At 36.7% G+C, this 27,282-nt stretch overlaps 1 protein-coding gene across 2 annotated transcripts in view; it reads right to left on the bottom strand.

Moving 5' to 3' along the window:
- The window catches only part of Sema3d (semaphorin 3D), a 193,342-nt gene that overhangs the window by 77,404 nt on the left and 88,656 nt on the right, over nt 1-27,282 (bottom strand). For both annotated transcript variants that reach the window (XM_040728654.1, XM_005083585.4), the window contains one exon: nt 6,944-7,006. In XM_040728654.1, the coding sequence (XP_040584588.1) occupies nt 6,944-7,006 (63 nt within the window). The remainder of the gene's footprint in view (nt 1-6,943; nt 7,007-27,282) is intronic.

The raw sequence follows: 27,282 nt of genomic DNA, 5'->3' as shown, positions 1-27,282 counted from the left end.
CAATATTGTGATAATACTTAATTTTGGTTTGCTTTACTTAAATGGTTTGCTATTGTGCTTTTTTCCAGTTTGAAGCTAAGCTGTATGTAGCTCAAGCTGGTCTTGAACTTGCTATGTAGCCGAGAATGGCCTTGATTTACAGAGTAACCTACCTCAGCATCCCAAGTGTGGAGATTAATCGCAGGAACAACTATTGCTCTTTCAAGTTCTGTGAAAAATTTTGCTGGGACCTTATATGTAAAAACAAAGACCCAGGACAGCCAAAACAACCCTGTTCAATAAAGCAACATCTGGAGGCATCACCATCCCTGACTTCAAACTCTATTATAGAGCTATAGTCATGGAAAGATCTTGGTATTGGCACAAAAATAGACAGGTAGACCAATGTAATCAAAATGAACACCCCGATATTAACCCATACTCGTATGAACACCTGATCTTCGACAAAGAAGATAAAATTAAACAATGGAAAAAAAGAAAGCATCTTCAACAAATGTGCTGGCAAAACTGGATGCTGGCATGTAGAAGATTGCAGATAGATCCATGTCTAAGCCATGCATAAAACTCAAGCCCAAATGCATCAAAGACCTCAACATAAATCCATCCACCCTGAACCTCTTAGAAGAGAAAGAGGGAGGTACCCTTGAATGAATTGGCACAGGAGATTATTTGCTGAACATAGCATCAGTAGCACAGACAGTGAGATCAACAATTAATAAATGGTACCTCCTGAAACTGAGAAACTTCTGTAAGTCAAAGGACACAGTCAACAAGACAAAAAGGCATCCAACAGAATGGGAAAAGATATTCACTAGCCCCACATTTGACAGTTGACTAATCTCCAAAATTTACAAAGACATCAAGAAGCAAGTCTCCAAAACACCAAAGGATCTAATTAAAAAGTGGGCTACAGAACTAAATAGAGAATTCTCAATGGAGTAGTCTAAAATGGCTGAGAGGCACTTGAGAAAGTGCTCAACATCCCAAGCCATCAGGGAAATGCAAATCAAAACAACTCTGAGATGCCATCTTACTTCTGTCAGAATGGATAAAATAAAAAACAACAATTTTATGCTGGAGAGGTTATGGAGAAAGGGGAACATTGCTCCACTGTTGGTGGGAGTGCCAACTCATACAGCCACTTTGGAAATCAGTAGGGAGAGTCCTCATGAAAATGGGAATCAGTCTCCCACAAAACCCAGCAATTACACTCTTAGGCATATACCCAAAACATACACATTTATACAAGGACGTCTGTTCCTCTGTAATAATAGCAACATTATTTGTAATAGCCAGAACTTGGAAGCAACCTAGATGCCCCTCAACTGAAGAGTGGATAGAGAAAATATGGTACATTTACACAATGGAGTACTATTCAGCCGTTAAAAAAAATGGAATCTTGAAATTTGAAGGCAAATGGATGGCACGAGAAGCCATCCCGAGTATGGTAACTCAGTTACAAAAGACAAATATGGCATGTCCTCACTCATGGATTTTAGACATGGATCAGGGGAGTGCCAGTCTACAACCCCACTGCCAGAGAGTCTGTGAGAAACAGGTAGGACCCTAAGAGAGATATGCATGGTACCCCAGAGAAGCAGAATGAGGCAAGATCTCCTGAACAGATTGGGAGCATGGGGGGGGGAAGGGAGATTTCCAGAGATCTACAAGGATGACACCAACTGGAACACTAAGTGAAGAGACTAGCTTAAGTGCCCTTGCCTGAAAATGAGTTCAACCACTTCCTTATATGCTATCCGAGAACCTTTAACCAATTACTGAAGGAAGCAGAGGCAGACAACCACAGCTAAACACTGAACCGAACTCCGGGAACCCAGTGACAGAGAGGGAGGACTGATTAGCAAAGGGGTCAAGACTGGGCTGGTTTAGCCCACAGAAACAGCTGACCTGAACAATGGGGAGTTCTTGGACCACAGACTGGTGGCTTGGAGGCCAGCACAGGACTCATCCAGACCTCTTGAATGTGGGTGTCAATGAGGAGGCCTAGGCAATCTATTATGCCTTGGGTAGTAGATCAATATTTACCCTGGCATACAAATGGAGTTTGGGTGCCTATCCCACAATGAAGGATGGTCTCTCAGCCTGGAATCTTAGTGAAGGGCCTAGGCTCTGCCTTGGTCGAAATGAGAGACTCTGGAGATTCCCCATGGAGGCCCTCATTGGATTGGGGATTGGGTGGTGGACTGAGGGGTTGGCGGGGCACCATGGGAGGACAGGAGGAAAGGGAGCTGAGATTGACATGTTAAGCAACCTTGTTTCTAATTTAAATAAAAAAATCTTTAAAAAATGTCAAAATCATAGACAACTAGACCTGGTGCTTATCTCCTACTTCCTTGTGGTAATTTCCAGATGAATTTCTCAGATGAAACCCTGTATGCAGAAATCTGCTTTGTCTTAAAACATTTAAGTAAATTCCTGTATTCCTGCACGCTGCCATATTTTCCAACATTATGATAATAGAGTAAACCTGTGAAACTGCAAGTTACCCCAATTATAATATTTTCCATGGCCACAGTGTCTCTATCCAAAAAAATAAAACTCTAAAACCAGTAAATAATTTTCTATGAGGGAACACATTTAAGCATATATCATATAGTGCTTGTTAATATTATAAACACACATACCTGTCTATGTTTATAAATCTGTAAATAATCAATAAAAATGGCAATCAAAAAGATACAAGCTATTGCAATGATCAGCCATTTAAAGGAATAAGCTTATATAACACTTGTAGTAATTAAAGAATTTCAAGCTAAAACATAGTTTTCCTTTTGTTAGCAAAAGTTGAATACATTTATTTTACACTTCCATGCCTTAACACTGTACTTTCACTGTATGCTCTATCCATCAGTAGCCGGGACAGAGAAAAACACATCTTTTAACCATGTACTCCCGCTGGGAGTGCATCATCAGTTTCCTGAAGGTCAATTTTACTTCATGGATACAAGGAGTTTTAAGTCCTTGACTAGAAAAAGACTACTCAGCAGACAATGATCTCCTCAGTCTTTATATGTGGATTCTCGCACACAGGATCATTTGTAACCCTAGGAAATACTGGGAATGCACCAAGAGTCTAGTACTAGGACATTCATGACAGGATGTGCAGAGGAATGCAGAGGGGTATTGAAATGGCACCTGAAAAAGTTTGTGACATAGGAAAGGCTATAGCACTTTGCAAAGTGACAAAAAACTGTTAGGAGAGACTGTGTTTACAGTGTAAGTAAATAAACTACAGGATGCACATTGCAATGTCACCTGCTGTCCCTGGCTAATCACTACAGGAGAGAAGGATATACTTAAAAAAGTGACTCTTTATCCCGGGCATGGTGGCTTATGCCTTTAATTCAAGCACTTGGGAGGCAGAGGCAGGCAGATCTCTGTGAGTTTGTGACCAGCCTGGTCTACAAGAGCTAGTTCCAGGATGGCCTCCAAAGCCACAGAGAAACCCTGTCTCAAAAAAAAAGTTACTATTATATCACATATATCTTATTCAGCTTTTACAATGAAAACATTTAGTTTTAGACTTAAAAAGTAAAAATACAGGAGTATATAATTGTAGAATTTTATAGCAGGAAGACGCTTTTTAATCTTGGTTATGAGTCACTGTTAAGATTGGCACCTCTGTGCCTAAACTAACAGATAGCCCAAGCTAACTTCATCTTTACTTTCTTTTGCCTATACTGAGTAGTTTTATAGACAACACTAAATCATTCCCCTCTGACTTACTTTTAACAGCCTTCTTCAAAACAAAAACAAAACACTAATAGCCTCTTCTTGCCATCCTTTCCTTCCTTGGATTAAACTGGATGACTGTTTAAGGGAGTATAATAGTCACCACTCCCTCTGCCTTCCATTCCCTTCCATCCTGATTAGTTAACAGTAAATAATTCACTACTTTGCAGTTATATAGTACCTTTTAGTAAATGAACAGTCTTTCTAAACACTTGTTAATCCTAAACATACTCTTTGGAAGTGGGTAAAAATTACTAGAAAGAGAGAAAGAAACATCAGCTAGAAGCAAACAAAGAAGTCAATGAATCCATAGATTCGCTTGCTTTCTCTTCATAAAAACCAGTGCAACACTCTCCAAAATGAGGATCAATGTTATAGTGATAGTAAATAGAAAACTGAATTGTAAAAAAGGTGTGTAAACCTATTACGTAGACTTTATAGTGTTGGGAGGATGTGCTCAGGCTTCTGGCTTGAGTATCTGACTTCACCATTGAACAGGTCTGTGATATTGAATGAGCCATTTGGTTTTTTCTGGCTTTAGTTTTTTCCATGAAAATGGAGATCAAATGAGATTATAACTGTAAGACATAGGAAAAAGTTCCTTAAACAAGGTAACAAAAGTGGTGTTTGTGAACAGCTCTAAAATGGACCACTGTTTTAAAACATTGCACTGAAAGTAAGGAGACAACCCTTCTTGCCTTTGTGATAACAACATTAAATTTTATAGACCTGTTAAAAATGGAAAATCTCTCTGTGTCTCAAATCCATGGTTAGCAGAAGACATGCTTAAAAGTTAGAAGAGATTACCAGCTCATAATCCACCCTTGCCTTAACTGAACAAGAAAGGCCCTGAAGTTGCTGTGTAACTTTGTGAACAGACTGAAGGGAGAACCCTCTTCCAATAAAAAGCCCCACTTCCTGACATTCACAGGTTACTCTTCCTGTAACTCATGGGAAAACTGACATTAGCTTATTGCAGTAAACCAAAGACAATTTTCCTTCTTTACTTCTTCATCAAATGCAAAATATAGATGACTCACAAAACATAAAATTATTCACAGTGTTTCTGCCATGTCACCAGTGCTTATTTGACAAATAATTTTGAAAAATGTTATAACCAAATTACTTTATCCTAACAAGTTCAATGAGCAATTGTGTTACTTCTTAATCAATGAGCAATTTTTCACTGTGGAGAGCTTGAACGGGGTGAAGACATTCATGGCACAGGGGAAGAGGAATATATCCAGAAGAGTGCAATCTGTTTTCTTCCTAGTACAATCAATGCAAACTCTCTCCTAATGCATTCGATGCTAACATTTCCTAACATACTTCTGTTAACTCAAGTGTGTTTCAAAGGAATCAAATTTGATGTAACAGGATGTAAAATGAGGTGAGACTGCACATATACTTGCTTTTGTTTTGATTATTTTGGTTTGTACACTTAATACAAAAAGGTGATAATGTCGGTCAGATCACTGTTCTTTACTGGAAAGAAATGTCCTGGAGGACAGACTTATGTTTTACTTATGTGTTGTATACATATAGGCTATATACTTTTGTTTTATTGTTTTATTTTGTTTTTAATAGTCTGTGTGATTAAAACTAGATTCCCGTACATACTATTCAAGTGCTCTGCCACTACACTTGATTTTTTTGAGATAGGGTCTTACTAAACATCCCAGGTAATACACCAATTTCTAATACCCCTACTGCCAGGTTCTAAGTAGTTGTAATTATAGGAAGCACTACCCTATTTGACATATTCATGCTACCCAGCTCTTCTTCTCTCCTTACTTGATACGTAAGTGAATAACCAAGTAAACCAGCTTAATTCAGGTTCTTAGGCTTTTCAGTTTCTCAGTGCATCTTGTATCTTGTGTAACACTGCTGAACTTTAATCATCTTTACTTTTTAATCTAATTATGCTTCCACATAAAAGACATTTTTCAATTTTAAGTATGAAACCAGCACACAGCTTAACACTCAGTGTTATTGTTGTTAAAGGTTTTTGCAAAAGAAACTACAAGATATTCACATTTTGGTCTAAGACTGGGACCACTGTTCTCTTCACTAAAGTTCAACATATATTGATTTTGTTCAAAAAGAATGTTTCTGCCCATCAAGAAAGGGATCAAGAAAGGGCCAGAAGACAGGACTCAAGAGAGAACACCTAGCCTGGTCAGAGAATGTGGATGAAGGAGGAAGAAGAGGATGGAAGGAATTCTGCAGTACAAGCCACACACTGACAAGTAATCCAGGCACAACTCAACAAACACCGACAGTTTGGTCTACCTGACTGAGGACCTGTAACAGTCAGGCTCTATGCAGTTCAACCCTGAATTTTCCATTTGCTTGTTTCAATTTTTTGGAGAAGGAATGCTTTTCGTACCTCAGGCTGCTCCCGAAATTGTGGAAATCTTTCTGCCACAGACACCCTAGTGAGGCAAGAGCCATCGTACCATCCTAGAAATATCTATAAGACCACATGTTTATACTTTGAGTGACTTTGTGCAATTGCTAAATTTTAAGTGAGCTACTTGTAACTCTTATACCAGTGTCCTCCACCTTCTCATCCCACTCTTTCTGTATCACCACTTAAAATTAGTCATATGTGTGCTGAAAATTCAGCCTTAGCAGGAATGAAAGAAGATGTCTGTTGCACATTTATGTTGCTAACTGATGATTTTGTTGACATTTACAAAACAAATATACACAAACATAAAGTATAGATTTTTTCCTTATGATATATATTGAATATATTGATTTGTTTCTAATCTGGTTTTCTTAAGAAAATAACAACATTGAGAGTTATGTTAGAACATATACCTTTGCTATCTTTGGGCTATTGTAAAAATTAGTGTTGCTTTTTGTAAGGCAACAATATTTTATATCAGATTAATCTTTTTTGTTGTTTCTGAATTTTTCCAGTAGAGTTTTATGTAGGGTTGATTGCTCTAAAATTCACCATATTACAGAGGCTAGCCTTGAACACCTGTTTTTTCTGCTTCTACTTTCAAATGTTGGAGTTGCAGTTATGAATCACTGTACTGTTTACCATAATAATCTGTAAGAGAATGTTAGTTTAAGTAAAAGTAACATACTAATGCTATTATTCAACAAAAGTGAATATAAAATTTACTAGACAGTTAGTGTCCAATTTGAGGAGGTAATTTTAAAGTTTCATACTTACATTGGCATCTTTTCCAGCTAATTTACATAGTTCCACTCTTTCTTTAGCAGCAGGCCAATAAATCTGAAAGAACATATGAAGGTAAATTAGAATAGGCAAATTCAAAACATCTAATTCGAAAAGAGAATTAGTAATGCTAAAGAATAAACATCAACCATGGCATTGGAGTCCACATAGAAATATTTTCCAAAACATTTCTGTAAAATTTTCTGAATGAAAACTGTGAGAGGCCATTCATTTTTATTAACTTTCTTGATTTTAATGCATGCAGTAATAAATAAGTTATCCTCAATGGACTGCATCTTCCTATTGTGATGTGAACAGAACTTTAAGTTAGCATTTGTTGCATTCCTCAAGTTTGTCTAAGTTGTGGTGCCTTATAGAAATGTGTGTTGAGATGGTAGAAACAACTCTTAATCACTCACACAGCCTGTTACTCCCAGCCAAGGACTAGAGTCATTTGTTTGCCACATTTAGCATGCATGGAGCTCAGACACATCTGGCAAAAACCAAGTATTTTAGAATGACATCTTATTTAAATATCTTAATATCCCTAAAAAGCGACATACTTCCTGTCTTCATTTTCATATCAAAAAGCTTAATCACATAGCAATGAAATAAAACATAAAAGGCACAAAAATAGATAATGATAATCTGATCCAAATTTTATATCACCAAATATGAGAATCCTAACAGTTACATAGCAAAGGTAGTTTGGGCAAAGGGTGGATGCGAAGAGGCCCCTCCTCCCCTAAACATACTTTGGTTTTGGCAGTAATAAGTGATGATTCAGAAAATATTCTATGCATTTCTTGTTTATCTCTTTCTTTTCCTTTTAAAAAGTTTTGATATACTGTCAGAATGGGTTTGCAAAGCAGAGTTCAAATCATTATGGTGCTGCATTATAACTCACAGGAGCATAGGATTTATGTTGCCTGTGGCCAGGAAGAAGTAAGCAACATGAGATGGGTGTAGATAACACAATTTCACTCATGCCCACAATCTTTTACTGTTTCACACTGGTACTTGCAGAAAAATGTTTTAATGGCTGAAGGAAAAGTGTACTCTCTCTATGGTGTTATGATGGAGCCCCTGGTTAAGCCTGAAGTATGCAAAGTATTTAGATGTCACTAGGCTTTTATAATATTATCTTCATTGTGCAATCTGGAGTAAAAATTCTCTGAGCCAAGAAGAACAGAAGATAACACGCAAAACTCTTTCTTAATGGACAAATACAATAAAATATAAATACAGAAATTTCAAGACAATGAAAGTCTGCTATATTTAGAGAAAATATCTGTAATGTACGAATCGGTGTTGTAATCTGCACACCAGTGCTGTATACAGAACAATGAGCAAGCAAACCATGTGCTCAGGTGATGAATTCACCTTGATGTATGAGACACTAAAGGATCCAGAAATTCTGTTTACTCCAAAATGTGTTAAAGTTGTGTCATTCTCCTTTCATATAATTTCACCTAATAGCCATAAACCAAATATCACTGGATGAAAGTCATGGAAATAAATATGGAAGGAACTTAGTAACTCAATATCAGGTGAAAAACAGACCCAAATTACACAGTGATAGGAACATGAAATAGAGATGGTAAATAAAATAGTTATCCAAGCTGGCATGTTGCAACATGCTGTAATCTCAGTAGCAAGAAGGTCCATGTAAGAAGATATGGAGTTTGGTACCAGCCTGGGATACAGAAGACTTTGTTTCTAAACATCATTGCAAGAAAAAAAATGTGAGAGAAACTGATGGGGGAAGTCTTGTGTATTTGTCAATAAAGCACTGTTGGCCAATAGCGAACCAAGATAGGTGGGACTAGGAGTCCAGATGGACTCTGGGAAGGAGAAACATAGAGAGTCAAGATGTAACGCCATGGGGTAGGAAGCCCGGAAAGTTCTCCGGTAAGAGAAATACTTAGATTATCAATTAAGGGATAAATACTTAAGTCAGAGCTAACCAGTAAGAAACAAGCAAGGCCAACAACTTCATAATTAATATAGCCTCCTGTGTGTTTATTTGGGACTGATATGGCTCTGGAACAGGCTGGCGGGAAGGCTTCTCTGAAGGAAAAGGTTTCCCTTGACAAGAAACAAATGGAGATAGAAGGAAGGAGGGAAGAAATAAGGAGGAGGGAAGGAATGGAGGAAGGAAAGTATGAGGGAAGAGTGAGTGGAAGTGAGAGAGGGAGGGACAACAAAGGGAGAGAGAGGAAAAGAAGTTAATGAATGAAGAGAAAGGAAAGATAGGAATGAGGGGACAGAGAGATGGTAGATGCACAATAGATGGATGAATAGATAGATAGATAGATAGACAGACAGACAGACAGACAGATAGATGAATAGGAAGGAAGGGAGAGAGAGAACTTTATTTAAGATGATGAGTAGAAGAAGCATGTAGGTTGTTCTACATTATGATGAGGGTTTTGTGCATTTTGGGACATTTATAGCATAATTATATTTAATCAATCAAAACATAAAATATACATTTACTAACAGGTAGGCAATAGTGTATGAAAAACGCCTGAATCATGATGTCCTAAATGCATCAATAAACTGGTTAAAAAACAGAATAGTCTGGATCTGTCAAAAATTCTATAAACTTATTTACATTTTTTTTCTTTTGTTTTATCAGCTAGTACAAAAATACTGTACTAGGTATTTTTTTCTCTTTTAATAGTAATACTGTGAGCCGGGCGGTGGTGGTGCACGCCTTTAATCCCAGCACTCGGGAGGCAGAGGCAGGCGGATCTCTGTGAGTTCGAGGCCAGGCTGGACCGACAGCCTCCAAAACAATACAGAGAAACCCTGTCTCGTAAAACCAAAAAAAAAAAAAATAGTAATACTGTGAATTTACCATCTTTGCTACACCTCTGTGTTCATGAACTAGTTATGAACTGTTTTTATTTATTGCAGTTTTGGTGCCACCTTTGTTGTTATAGAATAATTTCTTAAACTTCATATTGTTAATACAAAAGTACTAACCAGCATGGTGGTTCACAACTTAACTCCAGCGCTTGCAAGACAAAGGCAAGCTAGCCTTTGTGAATAAAGGACCAACTTGAGGTTTATATACTGAGGACCAGGATAGCCATGGCTATATGATAAGATGTTGTTGACTACCCATGGGAATTCTTACGCTTTCTAAGGGCTAGTTGGGTGTACATAGGGGAAAGGTGGGGGAGCAGGAAGAAGGGAGGTTGGGATTACTGTAGTTGGTATGTAACATGAATAAAAGATTTAAAAAACAAAAACAAGCCACAAAGAACAGAAATGCTACATAAACTTTTTCTTAAAGTGAATCCTCACTTTTGCAAAGGTCAGCAGCCTATCATGGTCTGAAAGAAGATACACACCCATGATCTGGTTTTATTTTTTAATTCCTTGTGCTTACTAGATCATTAGTTTAGACTAACATTTCTTTGTATTTCAATAAATCAGTCTATTTATTTTAATTTCAGTAATGGTCAGATTTAGTAGTAGTATAAGAAGAAATTTATTACAAATATTTATAGCTTTGTTTAAACCTATGTAGGTTGGTGATATTAATATGGTAGTTAAAAAGTACAAATATATACATTTTACATAAGTATATGAGTTCCAAGGATCACAAATATAAACATGGGATTTTTTTTTCTTTATAAAACTAGTGAACTAAATGGTTAAGTTAGTAAAACTTGAATTAAATTATATCTTCAAAATTGAATTTAAAACTGATGTTTGGGATATCTAAAACCAAAAACTTCTTCAGTGATGACAAAACACTGAGACAATCTTTTCAGTCCCAGTATACACTTTAGGACAGTTTCAATGTTGCTATGGCATAGGTGCTGTTCCTTGTGTACACTGGGTGGACACATCTGAAGGCCTTGTACAAGCCAGTCCCAGAGCCTGATGAAAGGGATCATATTTACTCAGGGAGAAAAGTCTACCAAATAATTACTTTGTTTCCATGGGCTACAAAAAGTGAGAAGAAAGTGTTCAGGAAGAAGCTATATAGCAATGGAAAACTAAGGAGTGCTGCTGGCCATCTGTCTTTCTAAATCATTCTTGAGTGATCATTTCCAAGACTTGCTCCTAATACTTTCATAGCTAAATTTTTTTCCCGTATAAATTTTTTAATTAATATTTTTTTTCCATTTTAAATTTAGATAAGACACAAGGTTGCTTCACAAGTCAGTACGAGGTCCCTCTCCCTTTCCCTCCCCTCCTCCCGTGCCCTCCCCCCATCCCCTCCCCCGTTATCCCCTCATTCCCCCAGGGAGGGTGAAGCCCTCCATGGGGGTGTCCATAGTCTGTCATTTCATATAGGGCAGGGCCTAGACCCTTCCCCAAGAGTTCAGGGTGAGAGTGCACCTCACATTGTTCTATGGGAGTCCAGAGACCGTGTGTATACTTGTGATGGGTACTGATCTGCTGTCCAAGGCTCAATAGATTACCTAGGCCTCCTCACTGACACCCAGATTCAGGGGGTCTTGATCAGTCCCATGCTGGATTCCCAGGCTGATGCCTGGGATTCAAGAGTTAACCTTTGTCTGGTCAGCTGTTTCTGGGGGTTCAACCAGCCCAGTCTTAATCCCTTTGATCATCAGTCCTCCCTCTCTGATACTGGCTTTCTTGAGTTCAGCTCAGTACTTAACCAGCCAGTAAATGAAGTTTCTGTTTCCCAGACTCTCTGGCCATAGGATTGTAGGCTGGCACTCCCCAGATCTATGTCTAAAATCCATATATGAGAGAGTACATGCCATGTTTCTCTTTTTGTGACTGGGTTACCTCACTCAGGATGGTTTCTTCTAGTGTCATCCATTTGCCTGCGAATCTCATGATTCCATTATTTTTTTCTGCTGAATAGTACTCCATTGTGTAGATGTACCACATTTTCTCTATCCACTCTTCGGGTGAGGGACATCTAGGTTGCTTCCAAGTTCTGGCTATTACAAATAAAGCTGCTATGAACATAGTGGAACAGACATCTTTGTTATATGGATGGGCATCTTTTGGATATATGCCTAAGAGTGCAGTTGCTGGGTCTTGTGGTAGGTTTATTCCCATTTTTCTGAGGAATCTCCATACTGATTTCCAAAGTGGCTGAACCAGTTGGCACTCCCACCAGCAATGGAGGAGTGTCCCCCTTTCACCACATCCTCTCCAGCATAAATTGTCATTGGTGTTTTTGATTTTAGCCATTCTGACAGGAGTGAGATGGTATCTCAGAGTTGCTTTGATTTGCATTTCCCGGATGGCTAAGGATGTTGAGCACTTTCTCAAGTGCCTCTCAGCCATTTTAGACTCCTTTATTGAAAACTCTCTATTTAGTTCTGCAGCCCACTTCTTAATTGGGTCTTTGCTGTTTTGGAGACTTGCTTCTTGAGATCATTGTAAATTTTGGAGATCAACCCTCTGTCAGATGTGGGATTAGTGAATATTTTTTCCCATTCTGTGGGCTGCCTTTTTGTCTTGCTGACTGTGTCCTTTGCCTTACAGAAGCTTCTCAGTTTCAGTAGGTCCCATTTATTAATTGTTGATCTCACTGTCTGTGCTACTGGTGTTATGTTCAGGAAGCTGTCTCCTGTACCAATTCGTTCAAGGGTACCACCCACTTTCTCTTCTAAGAGTTTCAGTGTGGCTGGATTTATGTTGAGGTCTTTGATCCATTTGGACTTAAGTTTTGTGCATGGCGATAAACATGGATCGGTCCACATTCTTCTACATGCCAGTCTCCAATTATGCCAGCACCATTTGTTGAAGATGCTTTCTTTATTCCATTGTATATTTTTAGCTTCTTTGTCAAAGATCAGATGTTCGTACGTGTGTGGGTTAATACCCGGATTTTCAATTCGATTCCATTGGTCTGCCTGTCTATTTTTGTGCCAATACCAAGCTGTTTTCAGGACTATAGCTCTATAATAGAGCTTGAGGTCAGGGATAGTGATGCCCTTTGCTTCTTTGTTGAGTTTCTGTCTGGTATTCTTGTCTAGTGGTGAGAGTGGTGTGTTGAAATCTCCCACTATAACTGTGTGGGGCTCATAGCTAAATTTAATGTCTTGGTTATATTTTTTTGGCAATTAACAATTGTAAATTGAGTTGTGTCAACTTAGTTGGTGATGCAATAAAGCTAATTACCACTTCAAAGAATGTTTTGAGTTTGGCCTGAAAGTATATGTCATGTAAGCACTGATAATTTGTTTAACCACAGAAACCATTTTATATAAATCTTCTAATCTATGCTAGTATAAGTGTGTCAGTTCAGAAGTTCTTTTCATCATTCACCTTCAGTCTCACAATGTTTAGTATTTGATAGAAACAGAAGTAATCTTTGATTTATTTGCACAATGCACAAGAATCCTAACATAAGGCTACAAAGAAGACATTTTGATATACAGTAATAGTACACTGTTCAAAACATTGAAGATTGATATGTTGACATTATATCTTGCCTTAACAAAATGTTGTCAGTTACTTTGGATTCACAAACATAATTACCTCAACAAATAAAAGTCTGTGAGGATTTGTCTTTTAAAATCAAAATATTAGAAAAAAATACATTATAGTAATATTTAGGACATGTCATCTTAGTTGTGATTTCGAGAGATACTTTCTTTTACATATTTTTTATGTATTAGAATCAAATGTTTACATAGTTGAATAATCTACCTCCGACTGGTATTTAGTCAAGAATCAACTGTAACTTCTAATACCCGTGGTCCTGTCTGCCAAAAGCTGGAATATGGTTTTGTGCCACTAAACTGTACCATTGCGAGTGGTAATTAGTAAATAATTTAAACAATAGATATATCCTTAATCCAGTATACATAAAAAAAATCTAATGAGACAAAATGTAATATATATGCCCTAGTAGAGTACAAAGAATATGCATAGTTACATCCCAACAGCAAAGGTATACTCAAGAAACTATTTTGTTTTTCAATAATTATTTGATGTTAAATATATATATATACATATACATAAACTACAATGAAGGCTAGAGATCAGAGAGAGGGGGGAATAATATATAAATATAGTCTCAAGCTTACACTTGTATATCTAAGTTCAAGAGAACTTAGATCAATAAATAGTTCAGTGAGTGTATATCAAAGTAGCCTATTTAATAGAATCATGTTTAAGGATATAATAGTATATTATCTATAAAAGTCAGTTCTCTTAGTCATTAGGCAATGTGAATGACTTTGGAACACTGGCTATCAACAAATTTACTGCTCTCCAATTTTATTAGTAATTAAATATTATATGTATCTTCTTGTACTTAATATCTCAGACACAATTCTAGCATATTAGAAGTTGCATTAAGCAGGCAAAAAAACAAAGCACACAAATCTGTAGCTCTCATACAAAGTAATTTAAGGATCATTTCTTTCACTTAGCAAAGACCCATATGAAAAGCAGTGAGATACATTGTGTCATGTCTGTATCATGACTGATATGGAGTATTCCCACAGAGCATTAGTGTGACTTGGATTATGTACAAGCTATTTGAAACTATCATTTGTAACAATGATCTTTGGAACTGTAGTTTTCTCTTATATCCCTGATTACAAGTGTATATCTAATGTTTCTACTTTGTCTGCAGGGCAGACAATAATTGTGAGCTACTTTTTGAGATTTAGGGGAGTCCAAGAATCTCTGCTTATATATATGGAGCTTAACCAATGACCAAACCACCAATGAAAAATTAGAATTTTTATTCATTTATTTGATAATAGAAACTTGCAAACAGAAGCATGTAAATTTTTACAAAGATCCTTGACTTATGGAAGCTAACATTTTAAAACAACCATAATTAGGTACCTATATTCTCTAATATACTTTTAACTATCATACGTCACTATGTCATGTAGCCATTACAATATTTCATAATCATTCATTTTCAAAGTATTTTTCATGCTGTTTAGGAGGTTTAAAATATCAATGTGTAAAATATTTGCTTAGTTTCTATTTCACATTTCCAGCATGAAGAAAGATCATTTTTATTAAATGAAAATTATTTTCCATGCCTCTTTATATTCACTCATAAGCCATAAAATTATGCCTAAAATATATTTTTAAAAATATAATAATAGTTTCATAATTGAATTTGAAAATAGGTCTCATGCTTTAGCTTTCATATGTATGACTTTTTTAAAATTTTAAATTTCATGACCATTTTTCTAAAATTTGAAAAATAATTAGTCAAGAAACTTACAAAGAAAATACTACAATATTGTTTCATTCATAAATTATAAGATTAATTAGTGTCATTTTTTTACAACTCACATAATTCATTTACAGTTGTCATTTACTAAGGTGAAAATGTCACACAATTTGTTTTTAAGTAGCTAAGGTTAGGGAAACTACAAAAACATTCAAACAACGATAAGTACTTATAACAACATCCAAAGGAAATCCTAATTATATCTGCTCTTTGTTTCATTTTTAAGAGGCACTTTAATTGACTCAAGTTAGCAAGCATGAGGCTGGTCAAATGTCCTTTGACCTAATTCAGAGATACCAAAATACTGAATAGGACACCAGAGAGGAAGTTGCAATGTGTTCATAAAACTTAATTAAAGAAAATTCAGAACCCCAGAGAAGGCAGATATTTCTATCAAGGGGTAGAATGGAAATGTATGATTGTTTGTAACAAAGTTGGAAAATGTTGAGCTAATGAGGTGTGATAAAGGATTTGAGCACTAAACACAACAATTCAAAAGTATTTGTTTCCTTTTTTTATATAATCAGATACAGTGTGAAAACAGGCAGCCTGACCTATTTATTCTCAGCAGTACCTGCATCATCTGGAAGAGGAGAAGAATACAGTGATAGATTATCAAAAGTTTATGTCGCAATAGAGAAGAGCACTAGCAAAGAAATTAAAATTACTTCTAAGAAACACACGAATGTTTGGGTGATGTTTCACTTATGTCCCAATTACTCTTGTCTATTCATTCCTAAAAATTCTATAAGAAATAATTTTCCATTTCTTCCTTTTTAACTTCTAAAATTTTTATCAGCTTTATATCGAAAGCCATTCAAAAAAAATAACAGGTATCACACACCCAAATTAACCATATCCCACTTCTTTACAACAAAATGGGCCACTACGCAGTTAAAATATCCTTTGGAAAGGAATCTGTGGACCTTCAGATTACATGTTATATGTTCCTTAGTGCATATATTTCAATCTCTTTTCCACCAAACCCACAGTATCCATGACTGTGGAGCAGTTATTTTCTCTAGTGAATGTGTAATTTTCACTGACATTTCAAGGACTGCAATGACTCAGCCCATTTAATGGCAGGCCCTTTCCCTCGTTAGAATATTTATGCTAACAGTATATGCAGAAAATACCAACCACAGCTTTCTCCCCCCATAGGACTGCAGGGACCACCATTAAATTTGCTAGCCTGCTTCCCACTCAGCTGTCTGTAATGAATGCATCCAGTTTCCAGGCTGTTGCTGCATCTCCATCAGCGCACACAGATCCCCCAACCCTTCCTTTTCTGCAGATATGCCTGTAGGTTTGTTAATTCCCATCACCCACGTCAGGTCAATCCCAAAGCCATTCAGGTTGTGGTCTATGATAATTAGGACTAGAGAAACAGCTTTATATCTGCTTTCATAACTCGTGTCAATGCCTGCATTCAGTCCTTGCTCATCTTTTCCTTCCTAGTCCTTCTTGTGTATTTTCAAGATATACTGTTATACTCCATTACCTTCTTAAGGAGTCTATGACTTATTGGAGTTGAGTAACTAGTTATGACCAGTGGAATGGGCATTCCCTCTTCCTACTGTCTTTATAACCTGCAATGTGCACATACTGAGCATTGAAGAATTATTTTTTTTTAATTTCCCTTGTAATTGGAAATAAAGGCATTCTGGCCAGAGTTCTGTAGGGAGACTGAGCTGTCTGCTCTTAGTCTCAGAGTCCATTACAGTGACCAGATGGGGCCTGCATATTGGCACTGAGCTGAGGAGCCAGCATAAACATGAACGGGGTAATTGTTTTATAGCTCTGATTACAGGACAGCTCATACTCAGTAGGCAATGGGAAAAGATTAGACAGCATGAAAGCAAGTAGGTTGTCAGATATTTATTTAAAAAAACCCTTTTTATTATGGTATCTGCTTAGTTCCGAGGACTTATATTCTCTTAATTTCATGTATTAAATAAGAAAAGTGGTGTCTTTCTTTCATCCCTAGCAACCTTAGTGAAGAGGTATTTACTCTGGTTATCTTCTCTGTATATAACAAGCTCACACAATGAAGCATTGTGCACAGTAGCTTTGTGCAGCCACGGAGGGAGTGGAAGGAACTCCAGTCAGAGGGCATTCTTATATATAAAAGAATTTCTTATTATACTGAGCACAAAAAGCCAGGGCAGGATTCTTTCATATACAACTTTGTTGGAACTTCCCTGAGGAAAGGGAAATAGCCAAGGTTATTTTCATGTTTGTAAAGATGGGCACTTAAACACTTCAGCAAAATACTAGATTTATAGTTACAAACTCAACTGTTTCATAAGTGCTAAAATAAGGGCAAAATTTGATGCCCTTCAACTACATTAAGTACTTTTGTAATTCCTCAGTTTTCTTGGTAGGGACATCATCCTTGGAATATGGAAGAAAATTCTCTCATAATGATAAGCTTAACATCACTTTAGAGTCTAGTTACAACTTTTGATTTCCCTGGAGTTTAAAAGTTTTAACTTAAGATCCTGGTTTTATTTGCTTGTTGTTGTTGTTCAATAACCACAGAGATGAAGATCTTAAATAATTGTCAGGTTCCATGTTTTACTATAGCAAAATAAATTGTCTCAGGTTATTTAACAAAAACAAGTAGTTGTGTGAAGGAGGATTAAAAATTTGTGTTGCTTTGATACACTGTCATCACCCTTTGAAATTACATGAAGCCTTTTTGTTTTTTAAACCAGGGCACATTTATTATTTTGTCCCATTAAACAATTTTTCCATAAGCATAAAAATAGTTTTACATGAAAAATAAATTTAAGATGCTGTACAGAGAAAAATTAAGCTCTATACTGACTTTGCCTGTAAACCTGTAAATACAGATATTAAGTAATAAGTCTTTGTTGGGATCCAGTTAGCAAGCTTCTCTTTTTATTTTAAGTAAAACTATTTTTGCTCTTTCTCTCTCTCTCTCTCTCTCTCTCTCTCTCTCTCTCTCTCTCTCTCTCTCTCTCTCTCTCTCTCTCTCTCTGTGTGTGTGTGTGTGTGTATGTGTGTGCGTGTGTTTGCTGTGTCTCATTATTTAGTTAAGGCTGACCTGGTTCATCCAGAATCCTCCTGAGTCAATATTCCTAGTGATAGAATTATAAGCTTGCATAACCTGTCAACCTAAGAAATAATTTTTTCCATTTTTACACTTCATCTTAGCTAAAAGACAAAGGGGCAATTCACTTTGGATTACTACTGCATAAATACACTGAACATTATGTACATATTTAAATTTTTTTGGTTTTTCGAGACAGGTTTTCTCTGTATTGTTTTGGAGGCTGTCCTGGAACTCGCTTTGTAGACCAGGCTTGGCTTTGAACTCATATTGATCCACCTCCCTCTGCCTCCCAAGTACTTGGATTAAAGGCATATATTTAATTTCAAAATATCAGTTTCAATAGGAAATAATTTAAAAATAAATTGAATAAAGGGATAAAGCTGATTAGGCATTATTTCCAAATAAACCAGCTAATTGAATTCTGTATATAGTTTTAAAAATGGTTCAACGTGTGTATTATATTGTACTTAGACAAAATTCCCAAAAATACTACTGAAAATCATAGGTAATATGATATGAAAGAGAAAAGTGCATTTGATATTTTCAATTAATATTTTATATGTTAATAACAAGGCTATTTGTATTTTCTTATGCAGGCAATTCCAATGGGAATTCTTCATGAATGATGTACAGTAACTCTTCCATGGCATTTTGAAGTTAAAACAGCATTCTTCTGAGACCTTATTTTATGGGTTGGATGGTATAATTTGATGATCAAAGAGAAATTTTAACTGAGAAAAATCTTATGTGAAGTGTAGCTCAAAGATGCAAAAATTTTCAAATTTGATTGGCATGGCTCATTTAGATTATCCCATCCATGTCCAAACAATAACAGACTAGAAAAGCAGATATCTGAAATTTCTGTTTCCCCTGGAGGAACTGGGTTTTGTCTGAGCAAGCTCACTTGATGCTACAGGGCCCCTCGGACAGCTTGTTAGGGAAAGGGCCTTGGGGATCATAAGATAGCTCCTGCTCTCCAGATTTCCTTCTAGTTAATGACTAAAGGTACAGGACAATAAATGATAGTGATATCAGTGGACATGCTCTGTGGCTAAAGTGGCACTAGCCAACACACCCAGAGTATGCACAGACATATGATGGCTTCCCATGGGATCAAGCACAGCCATGGTAAAAGGCTTCCCATGAAACAGACAGGAGCCATGAGCAAAAGTGGAAAGTTGCAAGTAGCTTACAGATCTTCCTTTCTAATCTCCTCATCCCCTTTTCCCTTGTATGTCTCTTTCCAATAGCTGAAGCATGCTTACGCCAGTACTCCGTGTTTTATCATTCATCTTCAGAAGTACTCTCCTGACTCAACTTCCCACACAGCTGTTCCCAACTTCTACAGCTGAACATGCTGGCTTTTTGGGACCCTAACTCAAAGGTTTTTTTTATTCCTCTTCTTACTCTCCTCCTGGCGATTGCTGAGACTTACAGCTTGTCTTCCCTGTTGTTTTCTCTTAAAGCAAAATAAAATTTGTCTTCAACTTAACAAAATGGGAGGATAGAGATCATCTTTCTTAATGTAGCATTGAGTATCCTCCACATGGCATGGGGGATGAGGTTTCCAGTCCCTGAGAGGGAGACACACTATAAATTTAGGCTTGAAAGATGGCTCAGCTGTTAAGAGTACATGCACTTCCTTCATAGGAACCTATTTCAATTCCCAGCAATCAGGTTCAGCACCTCATAACGCTCTCTAACTGCAGTTCCAGGGGATCCAAATTTTCTGACCTAGGCTGCACCTGCATATTCTCAAAGAGACAAAGAAGAACAGAGACAGACAGACAGATAGTCAGACAGACAGACTTTAAAATAATTAAAAAGTAAATCTTGTATGGGGGGTTTCAATGAGGTTATATTAGATCAAGTTCAAGCAAAAGCTAGGTCAAAGTCAATTGAAAACTCTAGAAGCAAAATACTCTTGGTAATATAATCGGTCTCATGGTGAAGCTTCATACATCAGAGAAAAAATGCATTCACCCACATGCAGAGAACTGTTAGGGAAATGACTTCTTGAAGAGGAAATGCTCAAATCTCCTAATCTAAGCAAAGGTATCTATCAAGGAATGTTACCTATAGAATTCTGACAAGGCCAAATGACTGTTACAAAGCCTGTCCCAGAATCATTCTGCAGGTTATACTCTTACTGAAGAACCAATTTGGGAAATCCTGATTAAATTTATAAAACATTAATTTCTTGACATATATTATATTTATATTTCCATGGACTTTTATTCTATACAGACACCCCTCAACACACACACATACACAAGCAAGCTAACACACAAAAAAGTATAAGGGTATATATTTTAACTAAATTCCAGAACATTTAAAAGACAACCAAACAGTCTTCATAGAATTTATATTAGAGGTAATGAACATGTTCCAATAACCTAAGTCTATATCTGCAGGGTTCACTGTGCTAGGCTCAAAAGCTAGCCTGATCAAGAGTAAAGATAGTGCAAATGGAATCATTAAGTACTCATTTCCTAATTCATTTTGTATAGAACTTTGTTGCATTTTCTTTTCTTACCATAATAAACAAATGCTTGTGTAAGTGTGAATTATAATAGCTACTTCTCATAGACACAGTGTTGTTAGTATATGATGTCGACATGTACATTGTATGATAAATTTTACTTTCTTCAATCGAGTACTTTGCAAAAACTCATTTTTTTAATTTCCCTTGGGAAAATATTAGTAACCAGACTCTCATAACTCAATTATGTGCTGGGGATTGCTTTAACCCTATAGAGCACAAAGGACACCTTCAGCCATCAGAGCCCCGACATGTGTGGTTGCCTTCTGTGAGTAGTCGGGATCATTACCCAAGGGCACTGAGCCAATACAAACCCATAGGTCTAAACACTGATGAAGTACTACATCTCAACACTTACTGGCTACCGTTGAGCACCTTTTAGCATTGGAGTGATTTATACAAATTGAAATGGTGAATACCTACATAAACACAACCTATTCCGAACACATATATGATTTTCGTATGAATTACACATTTTAGAGAGGTATAAAGAAATTTGTTATGTGGAAAACCTCTAATTGAATGAAGTACTCAAATAATCATTTATTATAAGAATGTCATAAGAGAATTAGATATTTCATAAACATTTAACTTATTAAATATTAGCAAATTTTGAGCATGGAACATTGCCAAAGAAAGTTAAACTTAAAATAGTCACAAAAGGAAGTTGTACTATCGCAAATTATTTTAAGCAATGATCTAATGCACTCAGTTCAGATAAATGAAGCTTTTCTTCCAATCCCTGAAGGCAAAGAGGAGAACAAGAATAGATTCCCTTAAAAGCATGAATTGCTTTTTGTTATTATACTAAACCAAGACATATTTGGGAAAATGCATTGCAAGTCAGATTGTATAAAAGCAAAATTAAAACTGTTTCTTTAGTTCCATTTGTAGAAAGTATCATCTTCTGCTATGATATTTACTGATAACTGAGATATAACCCGATATCATCTATCTCTACCAGGGGTTTTTATACTTTTAAAATAAATTCATGAATAAAAAATGTATAGCCTTAAGAACAAATAGTATGGAACCATAGTATCAGAGTAGAGGGAATTCCTTTAATTCTAGCACATATACTACTGTTTATTTCATGCTACCATAAATAATTACACAGGCTAAAGACTATGTGTAAATTTAAAAGACTTCCTTCTAAGTTAATAAATTAAGAGAATTTGGTAAAACCTCCTGGAAATATTTTAGCTCTACATATTCCTTCTAGAAACACAGCTTCCATGAATACATGTCCAGACATTTGCTTTCAATGACACTTAGCAAGTTTGAACATTCAAAACAAACACAAAAGCAAAAACAGAAACAACTCACTCTCCCTTATTGGATATAAAAATGTATAGAACTACTGAAAAGATAAATGACAAAAACTCAAAAGCTTTCCATTCAAGGATTAACCATCTAGGTAAATTATGCAGGGTGAGCCTGTTGTACTGATGCATTAAGCATGCACGTACAAACACACATTCACGCACACACATGCACAGACACACAGACACGTGTATATGTGGATTTTGTTTGGTTTGTTTAAAAAGAAGTAGCAGTCATATAAATGCCACCTGATAACCAATTGCTACACATGGATCAGGGGAGTGCCAGCCTGCAATACCAGTGCCAGAGTCTGTAAAACAGAACCTTCAACCAATGACTGATGGAGGCAGAGAAAGACACCAACAGTTAAACACTGAGCTGAACTCAAGGAACCCAGTGACAGAGAGGGAGGACTGATAAGCATAGGGGTCAAGAATGGTCTTGTGTAACTCACAGAAACAGCTGACCTGAACAAGGGAGAGTTCTTGAATCCCAGACTGATGGCTGGGAGTCCAGCATGAGACTGATCCAGACTGAATGTGGGTGTCAGTGAGGAGGCCTAGGCAATCTATGGGGCCTTGGGTAGTAGATCAATATTTATCCCCGGCATAAAATGGACTTTGGGTGCCTATCCTGCAATGAGGGATGCTCTCTCAGCCTGGACTCTTGGAGGAGGGCCTAGGCCCTGCCTTGGATGAAATGACAGACTATGGATACCCCATGGTGGGTCTCACCCTCCCTGAGGAATGGAGTGGGGATTGGGGGAGGGGAGTTGTGGGGGTTTGTGGGAGGGCATGGGAGGAGAGGTAGAGGGAGAGGAACCTGGAATTGACATGTGAAGCAACCTTGTTTCTAATTTAAATTTAAAAATAAAAAAGACATAAAATAAAAGAAATAGCAGTCAGTGGTGAGGAGAAATCTAGAGATTAGAGTGCTTGGTTTCTAATCCCAGCAGTCAAATAGCAGAGCTGGTTTGGAGGTATGTATCCTTAATTCCTGCATTGAACAGGTGGGCACAGAAGGATCCCTGAGCCTGGCCAGCTTACTACACTTCGAAGTCAGCCAGTTCCAGGTACACTGAGGCACTTTGTCTCCAAAAGATGAAGAAAGAATGTTTGAGATCCTACATGTAGCTACAAACTTTATGTATGTCTTTCACATGTGCTCAGACATGAACATGTATGTGTGCATACACTGCCACAAACATTAATCAATGTAACAATTAATTTTTAATAGAAACAGTATGTCTTCTCTTATACTATCATATGCTAGATATGTTATGATTTTTCGACATATTTAATCTATTGTCTCATTTTTGGCACTACTGGGGATTGGATTTATGGTCTAATGCATGCCATGTAAGTGCTATAACACTGAGCTTCAGATCCAGAAAAATGAACTGCATGAAAAGGAAGTCTGGTCCTGGATGTGAAATCTCACACCTGTAATGTCAGGCTTCTGGAGGTGACGGCTGGAGAATCACCAAGTCTTGTAAGTCATCCTGGGCTACAGATTAAGATCCTATCTCAATGGAGTAAAACCAAGGAGGCAAAAAGGAAGAGGAAAAAAAGTGAAAGTCTATTTATATTCATCAAGCAACAACATGTGCAGATAATCATTAACACAAAGACTAAAATCTCAAGAACAAATCCTATTCAAATAACAAAGTCACGGATATTTAGTCATAAAATGTGTTTCACACATACATGATTCAAGAACAGTCATAGATGAATGCAATAAGGTAGTTCAACATCTCTAGTTAACTGCTTGTAAGCAGAACTCAATACCGAGTCTGACTTACCTGAATTTTACAAGGCTTCTGCTCTTCGCTGAACACAAATAAACTGAAAATCACAGAAGCCTCACAGGTTAAGAGTACTTCACACATTTTTTCATTTAAAGTTTTCAATCCCTCAAGCCTTGGTATCTATAGGCTTTACAGTATATTACAATATTTGCTAAACTCATAGAAAATGCTAATTGGTAACACCTAATCTTTTATTTTCTGCACTGCTGCTTAACTTGTAGGGAATGATGGGTATTGTATTTTTGGGTTTCAATATGCATTTCTTTTGCAATTTTAAAAATAACTTACGCTCAAAATATGGCAATTTTATAAGCCAGGAAAATCCAATTTTATCTTGTTCACATGTACGATTAGGTAATATTTAAATCAGATCTAAATTTCTCTTTCTCCTCATATATCATTTCTTTATGATAGTAACATTCAAAATCCCTTCCTCTACCTTTTTCATTGTGAATTTCTCACAGTTAACCTTTTAAATTTTTTTCGAAGACCTAAAATACTGTTTTCAGTCTCAGAGATCTAGCTGCCTCTGACTCCCAAGTGCTGGGATTTAAGCTGAGGGTCACTACCACACAACTCAAGTTTTTGTTTTCAAATGAAGTTCCTTTACACCTGTTAAAAGTCTGCTGAATGCGGATGCATGGGGTATCTATAATAGCTTTACTTGTTCTTGTCCATTGGCTCATTTGTTTGTTTTTATGACAAGGCAATGGTATTTTGATGACTCTAGTTTCGCAGTAAATTTTGAAATCAGGTAGTGTAAAGCCTCTAGATTTATCTTTTTTAGTAAGGAATAATTACTGACATGACTTTCATTTCACATAACTTGATGAGACTTCCAATAGCCTACGATCCCACTTGAGTAGTCTCTGTGCTGATGAGAGCATGTAAGTGGGAATGCTGGACCAAAAATGTTCTATGGATGCTTGTCAGGTTGAGAATTTAATATAACTCTTGAATTTCTGTTCATGTTTTCTGTTTGAATGATCTTTGGATTGCCAAAATGGGATATAAGAGTCTCTAACAATCAATGAGTGGAAGTCTATCTCCTCCTTTAGTCTGTTAATAATTGTCTTATGTACTTGGGCCCAGATATCAACCTTGTCTACTATCTCCTGCTTGAGGTTTGACATTGTGGGATTATGTCCAATTTTCTGAGAATCATAACTGTGTTAAAAATTCCAGAAACTGTGCTTTGTATGTGGCCTCCACTTCTACAGTACTCCATTGCATCAAGAGCCCATGTATAGAGACAGGGCCAAAAGTCCACATTTCTATTGACTGCCTACTGAAGTGATGCTGGACACAATAGAAGTCCACTAGATTAGTGTTTCATGACTAGTCTTGAAATAGTACTTGTTCAAAAGTCAATCTGTTGACACTGGTCTGAGGATACGAGTTATTAGAACATATCCATGCTAGCACTGATTTCCAAGGCAAAGCCATGTGTTATCTTAATTTACTTCAGTAAATTGAATCTTTGTCTATGTTGTAAACATTGGGATTGTGTGGATGAAGGCAGTCCTTTGGCCACTAAAATTGATATTACTCTGGCCAGTGCCTAATTGTCATAGCCACAAAATAAGATCTACAACATAATTAGTAAAGATACAGAGGAAAACACACATTCATTTCATTGTCACTTTGGTTTCCCCCTGATATGTGATAGTTCTAGAGGTATTGTCTTGGAGAACTTGCTTATCGATAGGTAGTTGATCTTTCCCAACTTGGACCTAAGGGAATGGTTCTCAGCCTGTACATTGTAAATACTTTGTAGTTGCACATATGATATCCTGCATATCAGATACATACATTATGCTAACAACAATAGCAAAAACACAGGTGTAAAGCAGCAACAAAATAAATTTATGGTTGAGGATCACCACAACATGAGGAACTGTACTAATCGGTAACAACATTAAGACAGTTAAGAATCAATGGGCTAAACTAATACAGACAATTCTTGGCTTTTTTCTTTCTTTCTTTCTTTCTTTCTTTCTTTCTTTTTTGTTTCTTGGGGAGGTGTTTTATTTTGTTTTTCTAGACAGAGTCTTCCTATGTAGACCTGGGTGTCCTGCAACTCACTCTGTAGACCAGGCAGGCTTTGAACTTGACAGAGATCCATTTGCCTCTTCTTCCCTGAGTGCTGAGATTAAAGGCATACACCACCATCTCAAGGCTAATTCACTGAGTTGGGTGACACCTGATTGCAATATCCTTAGACCTGTGTTGTCAAAAGTTGGAGAGAGTGGGTAGATACTTGAGACAGATTGAAAAGACTGGCATTGTCGTAGACCCCCAAAAAGATTCTATTCCTTGGCATATATCTTACATAGGGATCTTCAGGGCAGGCCTAGAGTACCTTTCTTTGAGCTTTGCCCTCAGTATGTGGTGTTTATATTCTGCCTGGTTCTGGTTTTCATTAAAGTGAGTCCAAAAGTGAACCAAAGACACAACCCTGTGCAAACTTTAATGCTCCTACTGCAGGACAGGTCACCGACTCTGCTCGATCATCTGTGGATTTGCAGTAGATGATAGAGAAAGCTTCTGTGTTGAAACAGTTCCATGTTTTGGTCAATTGGGTTAAGAAAGAGAGTTTCAGAAATTACGCCCATCTCTGAATTTCACTGACTGGTCAAGTCTGTAGCCTAGAATTAGTTTCTTTTCCCTGACTCAAGTAAGAGGCACCTCTCCCACACAGTTAATTGGGTTGGGGAGGTATTTTTCTTTTAAATCTTCTTTAATATGTCTTTTCTTTTTATCATATTAAAACTAGGCTTCATGGTCACTCATGCAGCATCTTTAGTTCTTATGAAACTTTCTGGTTATATGAACTGTCCAGACTGGTATCTGTGGGGTTATCGTTGCTGGGGGACCTTACTCAGACATCATCTTTCACTTTCTCTATATTTTCTTTAAGTAGTACGACTTCTTAACCAGCCCAAAACTGGAAGATCATGAGTCTTTATTAGCTCAAAATCATTAGGCCTTAACAGAAGTTTGTTCAGATGTGAAATAAAAGTGTGGAGAAACAATGTTAAAATGTTACCACAGACCTGGATCAAAGGAATACTTGTTAATGAAAAATGAATGACATTTTGATTCTATTGCTGCATGTTCAGGACAAAATACATTTTTATTCTTGATTAATTCATTTGCCATTTCTTCCTTACAGACACTTGCTTTTCTAATACATAAGTAGACATTTATAATATTTGCTGTCTTTATTCATAGTTTCAATGGCTTTAATAGTATACCCATTTACCAAAAAGCATGCATACATAGTAATATCCATAAACACATAAAATATTTGTCAGAGGCAATATGTTTTTAATTGCCTTCTGTTGTTTTTGACACACAGAAAACC

Source organism: Mesocricetus auratus, unplaced genomic scaffold (assembly GCF_017639785.1).
Source record: "Mesocricetus auratus isolate SY011 unplaced genomic scaffold, BCM_Maur_2.0 Super-Scaffold_100019, whole genome shotgun sequence".
In the NCBI taxonomy this organism is placed as follows: Eukaryota; Metazoa; Chordata; class Mammalia; order Rodentia; family Cricetidae; genus Mesocricetus; species Mesocricetus auratus.
Note: the sequence above shows the minus strand (reverse complement) of the source record. Positions and strands in the feature narration are given on the sequence as shown.